The 12,621-nt window shown below is 40.2% G+C and overlaps 2 protein-coding genes across 3 annotated transcripts in view; one reads left to right on the top strand and one right to left on the bottom strand.

The window, feature by feature from the left end:
• Nucleotides 1-5,815, top strand: part of oplah (5-oxoprolinase, ATP-hydrolysing) — a 38,843-nt gene extending 33,028 nt beyond the window's left edge. For both annotated transcript variants that reach the window (XM_057358187.1, XM_057358186.1), the window contains 5 exons: nt 111-260; nt 394-551; nt 624-784; nt 865-962; nt 5,586-5,815. In XM_057358187.1, the coding sequence (XP_057214170.1) occupies nt 111-260; nt 394-551; nt 624-784; nt 865-962; nt 5,586-5,687 (669 nt within the window). In that variant the 3' untranslated portion in view covers nt 5,688-5,815. The remainder of the gene's footprint in view (nt 1-110; nt 261-393; nt 552-623; nt 785-864; nt 963-5,585) is intronic.
• Nucleotides 5,816-6,521: 706 nt separating this feature from the next.
• Nucleotides 6,522-9,285, bottom strand: foxh1 (forkhead box H1). The gene is made up of 3 exons (XM_057359306.1): nt 8,917-9,285; nt 7,742-7,846; nt 6,522-7,649 (listed from the first exon to the last, which is right to left on the bottom strand). Exons 1-3 carry the CDS (start codon nt 9,283-9,285, stop codon nt 6,705-6,707), a joined length of 1,419 nt encoding a protein of 472 aa, XP_057215289.1. The 3' UTR covers nt 6,522-6,704.
• Between the last annotated feature and the right edge of the window lie 3,336 nt (nt 9,286-12,621).

Genomic DNA, 12,621 nt, shown 5'->3' with positions numbered 1-12,621 from the left:
GTACAAGTTATGGATGTTTTTTTAGGATATACAGCATAAACAGTATTTGTTTGTAAAAATCTTATAAGTGTTATAGCAGTACAAGCAGCAGCGTGTGTGTTTTATTTCAGGGCTGTCTGACCCCTGTGAAAGTCATCATTCCCCCTGGTTCCATTCTTCAGCCGTCTCTGAACGCTGCAGTGGTGGGCGGGAACGTTCTGACATCACAGCGGGTGGTGGATGTCATCTTTAAAGCTTTTCAAGTGTGTGCCGCCTCACAGGTGTGTACAGCCGAGCTCATGTTAAACCTCCAGACTGCAGAACCTTTCAATGGGGACAATGACTGCAGAAATAATGCTGAATGGAACACTGTGGAAAAGAATCTGAGGAGCGGCTGCTTTCTCTTCCGCTCAGGGCTGCATGAACAACGTGTCGTTTGGCTGTGAGAAGAGCGGTTACTATGAGACGGTCGCCGGTGGTGCAGGGGCGGGGCCGGGCTGGAATGGGAGGAGCGGCGTTCACAGTCACATGACAAACACGCGAATCACCGACCCTGAGATCTTGGAGAAGAGGTTGGTGTGTTCTTCACGTGTCAGAGGTGAGATGATTGTGTTTGTGGTGATGATGGCTTGATGGTGTGTCAGGTATCCGGTGATTCTGGAGCAGTTTTCCCTGCGGCCTGGTTCTGGAGGTTCGGGTCTGTACCACGGAGGCGATGGAGTGATCCGGAAGCTTCTGTTTCGTCGTCCGGTGGTTCTGTCGGTGCTGAGCGAGAGACGCTCCACGCAGCCCTATGGACTTCACGGTAACTTCATCTACAGTGAGCCGAACGGATTCTGTCATTCATGTGTGGATACAAACGGTAAGATGTGTTTACTCGTTCAGGAGGAGCAAACGGAGCGGCGGGACTCAATCTGTTACATAAAACAGACAACAGAGTGTTAAATTTAGGAGGCAAGAACAGCGTCAGCCTGGAGCCTGGGGTAAGACACACTGACTGTGTGTGTGCGTGTGCGTGTGCTTTTCTGTGCGTGTGTGTGTGCGTTTGTGTGAGTGAGTGACTCCCACAGGGGCAATTAATTAATAAACATACTAAATGATGCTTATTTGAAAATGCAATCATGTGAATGTGTGAAGGAGCACTTTTGATCTTGTGGCTGTGAACCGGGTGTTTTACATCCCTAATATAGTCGTGTGGGTGTGGGGGAATTTGATTATTAGATGCATCGCGTTGCAGACGTGAATGATTATGAATCGATTCACAAATGTCAAAAATCTATTTTTTTAAATGTTATGAATGTTCAGAGGCCAGAAGCAAAAGTGCAAACACTAGTCTGACTCTGAGCACAAATGTGAGGAGATGTACACTAATTAGTACGTCAAGAATTCATTCTGAATTGAATCGTAAGGGATCAGACGATTCCCATCTGTATGTAATAATGTCATCCGCAGTGACGTAATGATGTCAAGTCTATCAGCCCAGTCAGCCGGGATGAAAATCCACCCAGCACATTCAAATATATAAAAAACATCATCATCATCATTATCTGATCAGGTTTTTACATTCTGGTTTTGCAACTAAAGCACCTAAATTCAGGCACAGGCAGTGATGTGCAAACGAGGATGTTTAACAAGTCTTATTTCAATTCAATTTTATTTATATAGCGCTTTTCACAATGTGCATTGTTCCAAAGCAGCTTTACAGGAGCAAATAAGAAAAACACAGAAAGGTAAAACACAGCACAGTGCATGGTGTTTATAGACCAAGCAAGATCATTCTAATAAATAATATCTAATAAATAAATGAATAAATAAATAAATGCAGTCTCCCAGTGAGCAAGCCAACACTGCACTGCTGTGGCGAGGAACCCAAACTCCAATGCTGAATAATGGAGAAAAAAAAACCTCGGGAGAAACCAGGCTCAGCCGGGAGGGCCAGATCTCCTCTGACGTGTCATAGCTGCACTCTGTGACCCCGACCAAAGCCAGCGAGCAACATCCACGAAGAACAGGGAGAGCCCACAAGCCGCGACCCAGGAAGCCCCACCCGCAGGTCCAACCCGGTCCCATTCCACAATCAACAACAGACAACAACCAGGGAAAAGTAGTAATGGCATAATTAACTTTATTCCTCTGTTGTCCGACATCGACCACAAAACAAGACCAACCAGACCAGACCCACACAGTCCCAACAAATGAAACGCCCCGAACCACAACCAACAAGCCCGCCTACTCCCTACAACACCCACCCAGCTACCTCCAATCAAAGTCACTGAGTGCAGCCATAACTTCAAACTGCTGTCATGTGATGTAAGTTTAGCATTAAATACCAAGTATTGTAAATTTAGCATTAATGTGACAAGTAGTCCGTCTTTGCTCTCGGTTGGGGATGGAATTGTCTGAGCTGGGCCGGTCAGATGGTCACCTTTTTCTTGGGTGGTGATGGAATTGCCTTGGATGGAGTTGGGATGGTCAGTCAGTCCGCAGGCTCTCGCAGGAGGATGGCACGGGATTTTCCGATGTAGCTGGCGTAATCTCTAGTTGGGGATGGGCATAGGACGTTCATCTGGGCCTCGCGGAATCTCTCCCTACCTCGGAATGGGCATCCCGAGGCGAGGGCAGAAAGAGAATAATTAGCGATATTTAAGATATAAAGTGAAGAAATGAGTCTTTATCAGAATCTTACTGAATGATCCGTTTATTATGCATAGTCCAGTATGATTTATTTGTTATAAAACTTACATTTTGTCAGATTGCCCCCCCCTTATTAAAGTCTTCAGTTCACAGTCGGTCATAGTAGGCAGTCATGTACTGTTCATGCTAAATCACAGCTCTCGGTTCAGTGTACTGGTGATCTGAGAACCCATTCTTGACTGGAGAATGAGAAGCGCTCTGCTTGAGGCGTATATGTTTGTTAGTTTACTGCACACAAGATCAGCTGTTCGTGCTCATCACTACTTCTCTCTTTACAGCACTTCAATTCTGTGTAATAACTCCAGAATATGGGTTCATTTCAATAGCCACACCAGAAAGTAACTTAAGTAATTTGCAGAAAAAGTGCTTACCGAAGACACAAACTGGTTCAGTAACCATTCAACTTAACTGGTTCAAAAGAACCATTTATTCTGGAACACATGAATATTTAAAATGACCTGCACAAATAAATCATTTATAATAAAATACAAACATTTTTTATTTCTCTGTGACTTTAAAGCTCATGATCTAGGTCCGTAGGCATCAAAATTATCTCAAAGTTAACTGATTGAGTTAATGCTTAAAGAATCATATTTAACATTAATTCAACTATACAGTAAATCAATCATCTTTGTTATCTGAATGTGAATTTCCCAGCTGTATATACCAGCGGATAGGCCGTCAAATTCCGTACTAGTAAATTCTGTGAAGGCAGCATAAACACCTCGCCGTGTGAAGACAAGAGAAAAAACACAAACCCTGATCAGACCGATCTCTATATGACATCACAGTACAACAAGACTGAATATTATGATGTCAGTGAGACTGCGCAGTCAAACACACGTATCCTGAGTGACACAAAAATGTGTGTGAATCCTGTTAATGAAATTCTCTCTCATCTTAATTTCACCTACATAGTGATCATATCAATTAAATATATTTATAAAAAGAGCAACTTCATCTTTCCTTCATGGACAGAATTGGACACCCAATGGGAAATGACTGAAATGCAGAGTCATTTTTTTTATTTGTCCAATAAACATCAGCAAATTAAACACAATTGCAGATCATACATACACATAAATGAAGGGGTGAACCTGTACAACATCCTCAATGTGGCCGACACACACAAACACACAACAAAAAACTATTTTTTTTAGTTAATTTTGTCAAATAAAGAACAGCCACTCACACATACACAATTAATCATAGAATTGAATGAGACAATAACTGAGAAGGTTTTTTTCATTTTTTATATTTCAGCCACAGTGCAAAACACACAACCACAAACACATTTTAAAGTGATAGTTTACCCTAGAATTAACATTTTGTTGTTTATTTACTCACCCTCAGGCCATCTGAGATGTAGGGGATATTTTTTCTGGAGTAGAACATAACTAGGGAGTACATAACTAGGGATTTTTAAAGTTCTACTTTGGTTTATGGAGTGTCCAACAACATGTTTATGTACATAGAAGGTGTAAAAACACTATTAGTTCGTAATAATAGGCAGTTATTCTTACCTTACTTCTTGACTGACTCTCAAATGATTTGTTCCACGATTCATCTATCTAATCCCCTCCTTTCCGTTAGCCTAGTCTGATGTGATTGGTCAGATGGTCTAGTCTGCTGTGATTGGTCTACCGTGAATGAGGCTCACGAGCTACAGTGTTTGGGGGAGAAGAGAAAAGTTTTCGCGGGCAGTCCTAGCAAAACGTAGGCGGGGACTAAATGTAGTGACGTAAATCCACGGCGGTTCGCGAATTGGACAAGGGACGACTCGTTTGCGTGATTCGGAGTCAACTCCCTTTTTTCCAAGCCAATAACTTTGTTATTCATTCACCTTCAGATTTACAATTTGGCAGACTGCTTACCTTCAAACACGGCAACATGACACACTGCATGAAATGTCATTTTCATGATTTCATGTTATGTACTCTTTAAGCACTGCGTTACCTAAAAATCTTCTTTATTGTTCTACTCCAGAAAAAATATCCCCTATATCTCAGATGGCCTGAGTAAATAAACAACAAAATGTTAATTCTAGGGTGAACTATCACTTTAAAGTCAGATCAAAGTCCCACTGCAAGATTTCTTGATGGTTTCATACAAAACACTACTGCAACTACCCCTGTGACAGTGAGGTTTTCAGTTCATTCTGTAGCAGAACCATTGCAAAGAGTTTTACTGTTTGTCTTTTTTCTTTAATTCATGGTCAGATTTGTCTGTAAGCCTATTTTGCCATTTTTGCACGGTTTCACCCAACACAAAAGTTTTTTTTACTATTTTAACTTGTAGTAAAATGTAGAATTTAAGAGGTTAAGTTTGTTACAACATTAAATTTAAGCCTATATTCAGCAGTGAGTACAAGAGCCTTGTAGTGGCCATTGATGCTTCCTGAAATTGCCTTTTTTTCATTTCATCAGATGTCACAAACAAAAGTAGAATTTATTTTGATGTTTTTACTGTGTTTTGTGTTGATTTTACATTCAGTTCTTAGAAGTTTTAAAGGAAAATCGTCTTCAATGGAAGTTTTTTCACAGCCTCTCAATAGCTCCCGGAAGTTACTAACTAAACGCATGGAGCTGCAGCAAAACAGACCAACTGAGATCAACTTTTAACACATTTAAAGACGCAAGTCGTTTAATGAATCAAAGTATAAAAGAAATAAAGAACTAAAAGAAAAAAACAACTTCCTGGAACTATCTGTAGGCTCCATTAATCACATGACATGCAAAATGTTTGAAGTTCTGTTGTCGCGACTCTCTCCCCAATGGCTCTGGTTTACTGTTAACCTCAAAAACTGCCCTCATTTTCACCTTTACTAATCTGCAGGTCCTCAGATAGTCCTGCTTCATATTCTCTAACTGATTTCAAGGGTTGTGATGAGAATCAACTTCTGACATTTACAGGACATGTTCAGTTTATTTACACCTGGAGGTGGAGGATACGGACGTGTGCCGGACGCAGAAGATCAGATTCCCTTCAAACGCCGGTGTGTGAACGAATACTGAGACACAACATCAGCCCTGAACTGATTCGTACTCTCGTAAAAAAAAAACATTTGTTAGAAACAGTTTATAAGAAATAAAGATCAAATTAATCATTTCTTGCATGTTTTTTTACATAAAAGATATGCTCTCCCTGGATCTCATTTATGAAACACGCAAAGCAACACTTGGGTAAATGTATGTGTTAATTGTCATGCTGAATACAATTTGTGCAGAAATGTACTTTATCTCACTCAATAACTTTTACAGAGATGTATCTGCTCATATTTTAGCAATAAAGGCCAGCAGAGTAACTTCAGAAAAATCTGGACCAGCAGAAAAAAAACAGCACATTAACCAGATTTATACTGTATGTTTACAGAAATTCTTAAGAGTAGTGAAGATAAAAATAAGTGAGATCAGAGAAGGATCTGTATGAGGGCTGGGGGAGGAGAGCAGAACAGCAGGAGGTTCAGCTTGACGTTCACCAGACAGAGAAACACCAGCACAAGCCACCGATCAAACAAACCCATCACCATCTGATGTTTTATATGAACCTCTGGACAGTTGTAACAAGACCTGCATCATTTCAGTAAAACACGTGTGATATTTCAGAGAGATCAGCGAGAGTTTGTGTGAAATCTCTCTAGTGATGCAGAACAGAGGAGCCTTAAGATAAGCCGTAAAGACAAGAGTCCACTGATAAAAAGCACTGAATGCAAGCCAGAAAAACAACACTGGACTGATAACATGACTGATCTGAGATCAGCTGAGTTGAGTGGGGTAAAAAAACACCACCACATTGATGATGAGAAATGAAAAACAAATATTAAAAAAGAAACCACGATTACCCCTATTTACACTGAAAGATGTTGAGAATTTCATATGAAAACAAACTGCAACACAGTCAATAAAAACAAGCACACAATACTTCAAGAGTTCCAACATGAAAATAAACAAACTGTTGTGAGGCTGATGTAGAAACAACACAACGATGTTTTTAGCCGCGTGAGTCGCTGAATCCAGGACTCGTTTCATTCATCACAGCGAGTATTTACAAAGCGAAGGTCCATTCTGAAGGGCGTACTGGGTGGGAGGGGCATGAGCAGTCTGACTGGTGGGACCCAGGGCATCGAACACGCTCTTATTGGGCGGAACAGATTGCAGCATGCTGTCCAAGTCCATGAGGAGGGGCGGAGCTTGTATGGAAACCGGGCCGCTCGGTAGGATGGGCCAGTACGCGTGACCCACCGCCGTGATCAGGTGATTGGCACCTCCGTAACTGTAGAACGGAAGGCCGCCCAGGGGCACGAATGGGTTGCCATGGAAGCGCATGCTCGGCGGGGCGACTGTGTTTGGGGGCGTGTATTTGGCATAAGACGTGGGAAGCTCCCACGGAGGGGTGGAGCCATGTTTGGGGTTTTTGTTGGATGGGGGGAAGGAGTCGGTGTATCCGTCCGACGTGGACTCCCTGTCACTCGATCTCTTCCCGACACGCGTTGCCCCTCTCCAATCCTCGTCTGACAGATCAGACGTGGGACTGGCCGAGCTGGCTGATGAACTGCAGTTGTACAAGGTGTTGGACGGGCGTGGAGGTGAGGCCGAACGGGTGTGAGGGGGGAGCTCAGCCCCCCAACTGTCCCTCTCTCTCTGCCCGTCCCCAGCAGAAGCGGCTGGCTGGAGGCTATCCAGGAGAGAATCGATGGCAAACTTGGAGTCCAGTTTGGGACGGCAGGGGTCCCCCGATGGAGAAGGGCTGTGGCGAGTGGGAGTGGAGACCAGATGAGGGTTAGCGGGCGCCTGCGTGGCCTTGTTTCCCTGAGAGTAACCTTGAAAGATGTACGGAGCCAGATCCTGAGCAAAGATGGTTTCGTCCTGGCGGGAAACTGCTGTATTTTGTCTTTTTAGCAGCTCCAAGGGAATTCTGCTCACTTCCACAGACCAGAAGTTCCCTTTACCCTGCGGTTTGCCGGGATCCTTTAGCACCTAGAGCAAGCAAGCGAGAGGACACAAAGATGTTCAATTATTGATAAGTACTTGTGACTCAGAAAAGTCCAGAAGCAAAGAAACACACACACCTTGACAAAGCAGTCATATGAGGAGAGATTGTGTCGCACAGAGTCTCTCCAGCCTTTATAATTTCCCTTGAAGAAAGGAAACAATGCACTGATCTCCTTTAGAATCTGTTGAGAGAGAGAATATTCAGTGTCATTATTCACCAGAAGATTCACACACATGAATGATTAGAAAGAAGAAATGCACACACGAAGGACTACACTTACAGTACATTAGTTAACTCTTTCATCGCTTCTTATGTTGTTGTCACTTGCTGATATTTCAATTATAAACATCGAGTTCTTTTTTAAAGGAATGGTTCACCTTCACAATGAAAATTCTGTCATTATTTACTCAACCTCTTGTCATTTTAAACCTGTGTGATTTTCTTTCTTCTGGAGAACACAAAAGCAGGTATTTAAAAAAAAATGCTGGTAACCAAAATCCGTTGGTCCCCATTGACTTATGTTGTGTGGACGCAAAACTAATGCAAGTCAACGGTTTTCTGTTAGAAACATTTTTCAAAATATCTACTTTGTGTTCTGCAGAAGAACGGAAATCACACAGGTTTAAAACGACAAGAGGGTGAGTAAATGATGACAAAATGTTCAGTTTGAAAATTAAAGTTCTGACTCTCACAAACCCCTGACATACATTCAGAATCAAATATTGTTATGTGTTTAGCCTAATAGCAGTATCATAAAGGGGTCACAAAACAAATAAGGAAAATGAATTAAATGGTGATATGAAATGTTATGATGTTGTATATGAAGTGAATTGGTGATGTTGATGTGTTTCTTCACAGGAGTCTTTAAGGCGAGTGTGATGCGCTGTAATTGCGCTCAGCGTGATACTCGATCAAACCCATTCACAGGGCAAAATCTAACCTTTCTTACACTTTCCTTATGTAGATTCATGTTAATGTTAAAGATCTGCAGCGACGGGTCCAGTGAAACGTATTTTAAAACGCTTGTCATCGGATTATCCAAAGCATTTAAATGATAAATTACAGATTACAAGATTTATAGTCAAGGTGATGCAGAGAGGTACAAAAGAAACAAACGCAGATTTACAGACTGATGAAAACATATAGCGCATTTATGTTTGACCCGCGATGATTCTTTTTTTTTGTGGACAGCTGTAAAGGCACGAGAAGTGTTTATTCATTGACTCCGGGGTCAATAAGAATGTGTCATACCTCTGCTAGTGTGAGTTTCTTCTCTGGAGAGTTCTGGATGACCATGGCGATCATCGCCAGGTATGAATACGGAGGTTTGGGGTAACGCTGATAGTTCTTCTTCTTTCCTCCGTTCACGTTTCCATCCTGAAGTTCCCATAAAGTGTGGTTACACGAGTCCTGCGCCATCACTTTATCCACAGATGATGAGGAGGATGTGGTGGTGGTGGTGGTGGTGGTGCTGGGCTTCTCCAGCAGCGGCTCGGTGGAGTAACGCCAGCCGGGTGTGGATGACGGATCTCGACAGTCAAGGTGAGACTCGAGATGCGCTCGTGCTACAGTGAACACTGCTGGTGCCAACATGCCCGGACCCCCCCAATGCTTTGTCATGCTGATGTAGATGGGTGGGTGTGGGGGGGCAGGTATGGTCAGACTTCTGGCTCCAGGTCAACTCTGTTTGAGCAGCAAACAATTCACAGTTTCATGTCAATCCCGCTGCGTAATGGGAGAGAGAATGAGCGCGATCAGCGTGGGGGATGTGTGTGTGCGCGTGGGGGGGGGTGATAGTGTGAGTGTGTGGGGGGGTATCGCTGCTGTAAATAACACTCCTAATGATAAACATCAGCACAGAACTTTCTACTGCACAACACTAAACGACGCGCGCGAGCACGAATGAATTACATAAATATGCACGTTTATAAAGTCTGTGATTGTTAAATAATAATATCAAATAATAGCCTATTATTAAAAACATTTTAAGAGGAAAATCTAAGAAATTCAAACACTAACCCTTATTTAATGTGCCAAATATTTATACAGATTACGTTTAAATATTTGTAGATTTCATTTTTATGGTTGATTGTTTATTTAGTATTTTAAAAATATTATAAATTGTATATTAATAATAAAATGTAGTCTACATGCGCAGCTGATTACAGGAATGATTTCGAACTGATTTAACCACTATGTTACTTTGGTGTAACCCTAATACGGTAAAAATGATTCATCATATGAAACAAAATGTCAGTGAAATTATATGTCTAAGTTTAACTGGAAACTCATTTTTACAGCTGATTTAACTTAAAAATGACCAAACACATAGAAAGTCCAATATCTAAATCCCCAAATAACGCTTAAATGCAACAGTAAAGGTCACACTTTCTTTAATTCAGCTAATATAATATAGCCTAATTAACGCAATCCACAATAAGGTATATATAAAAACGAGTTAAAATAAAAGAGTAAATTGGACAGTTATGAGCCTAAAGTATTAAACGAGTGACACACACACACTTAAACAGCTCAACTGTATTCACCCGACTAACTCTGGAAAATACTGCTTTTATTTCGCTGAACGGTCATTTTATAATTTAATCGCATTTTGTGTATACTGCATAGTACTAAACATCTCACCCCATTGGTATTAATCTTTCATTTGTAACACTTTCTCCTTGTGTATGTAAAGGCAAACATACCATTAAAGGTAACTTGCATTTTAAAGTAGGCTCCTTTAAAAAATTGAGGTAAATGAAGGAAATTAAACGTCAATAAACAAATAAACACACTCGTGAAATGACGTTTCACTGCACGTTCTGTTGTCATGTAGTCTATATTGTGAGACCTTTTCGTTTATTATACTTTTATTATAAACTTAATTTATTGTTTGAGAAAAATCTGCACCCTTAAGTTAATCAAATAAAAAGTTTCGATATCAGTTATAAACGATTGCAGTGATTAAAAGTGGAAGTGGATTTTTTCAGGTTTGAGGGATTTTCTCACTCAGCAAGACAGAGAAAACAAGTTGGGTTAGGAAGAATCTCTTCCGTCCCGGGGGTCAACGACACAATAGAGGGATGAGAAGTGAATGAATCAGACACAGATCTGATAATCGCCTTGAGAACAGATCGAGATCTACTGGAGCGAGTTGAGAACTCAACTGAACATCAGAGTTTATGACGGAGGTGATTTGTAAGTGTGTTCGATGCTGTCACTGTTAAACATGAACATTAAACGCACGTGCCTTACCTGATCCTTCCCGCGCGCTCACGCGCGTCTCTCTCTCTGCGCCTGAAGATCGCTCATTTGCGTGCTGATGACGTGGCGCGCTAATCAAACTAACGCTCAACGCTGATTGGACAGCTTCTACTTTACAAACCTTATTTAACAGTTATTCATTCGTTCGTTCATTCATCATCTCCTAGAGAAAACGGCGTGTCTTCAAACTAGAAGTAATTCTGTAAACATCAGCCGTATTTAAAATAATTAGAAACTAGTACACAAAATCTAAACTTCTTCTCTCTCAGTTTTCAATTGGCATAACAAAAATTGTACATCATTGGGCTGCGTACAAGTAGTACAAACGTTAATACAAAGAACGAAAGAAAAAACATGTGTAATGTATGTAGTGCAAGTTTGAATAAAGTGAAATGGTAAAATAAAGGAATATATAAAACGGAAACACTATACCGTGTAAACAAAGGTTTACAAAAAAGCTAAATATTAATTTTAAGTAATTGAAAAAAGTAATGTGATTAGAAGCATATAATAATGTGAGTTGTTTATATGTTGGAAATAGGGCTGTCAGTGACAATATCAGAATTCCACTAAAAGAATTCAGGATAGTTAGGCTACAATATCTATTGAAAATGTAAATAGTAGCCTAATAGACAATACTATTGTACGAATTCATCTTTACATTTATCCTACATTTAGCAGATGGTTTTATCCAGAGAAACAATATAGAGAACAATAAACTGATTTGTCATGAGGAGGAATACAATAAGTGCTTATATAACTATACCTGCTGCGAGAGAGGGTTTTTACATTTACCAGTTGCCTAAAGTTTTTGTGTGCGTGTTTTCTCTCTTTTTTTGCCAATGGAATTACACTTCAAATACGAGTGTAATTTTAGGCGGGGAGAGAGTTTGACACCATTGTGACTCTCAAGGCGAAAGCTTAAACACGTGTATTAAATGATCAGAATCAGAATCAGAATCAGAAGAGCTTTATTGCCAAGTGTGCTTGCACACACAAGGAATTTTCTTTGGTGTTGGAAGCTTCTAGTACAGACATTCAACACAATGACAATACAATATAATACGATTTACAGTCTAAAACATTATAAATTGTGCATATATAAAATAAAGACTATTTTACAGAAAATGGGGGATAATAACATATAAGAGACATTGTACAGGGTAGTATATAGTAGAATAAACATATAATTATAAATTATCACATATATTATAAACATATAATAATAAATTATCACAATAATTATATAGATTTTTTTAATCAGAGTTATTGTCAATACTGTGACAGCCCTGGTTGGAAATATCAGGTTAGGGCAGATTCACTGTTTTCTCTTCTATTGTGACAGACAGACACATATGGTGTTTCTCACACAACAGTCTTAACTTGTGTTTTCATAACACAAGGAAACGTGTGGTTTATGTACTTTTTTCATAACCCTTGTCTGGATATCTGTGAATCTGTGAATGTTTAGGTCATGTCTGCTAAATTAATTCGTGTATGCAAACTGATATTTAAAAGTAGGTATCGTCCAACTTTAATCAAATCTTACTCACAAGTTGAGGTAGTGAGGTAATAATGAGTTAATAATAGTTGTTTGAGTTAATAATAAAAAGTTTTGCACTGTACTCCCATAAATTAAGGATAAGCATTTTAGTTCAGATAGATGAACGTCAGGTGACCTCATTTATATTT

This window comes from Triplophysa rosa, linkage group LG18, assembly GCF_024868665.1.
Source record: "Triplophysa rosa linkage group LG18, Trosa_1v2, whole genome shotgun sequence".
In the NCBI taxonomy this organism is placed as follows: domain Eukaryota; kingdom Metazoa; phylum Chordata; class Actinopteri; order Cypriniformes; family Nemacheilidae; genus Triplophysa; species Triplophysa rosa.
The sequence above is the reverse complement of the archived record's forward strand: the minus strand, read 5'-3'. Positions and strand labels throughout refer to the sequence as shown.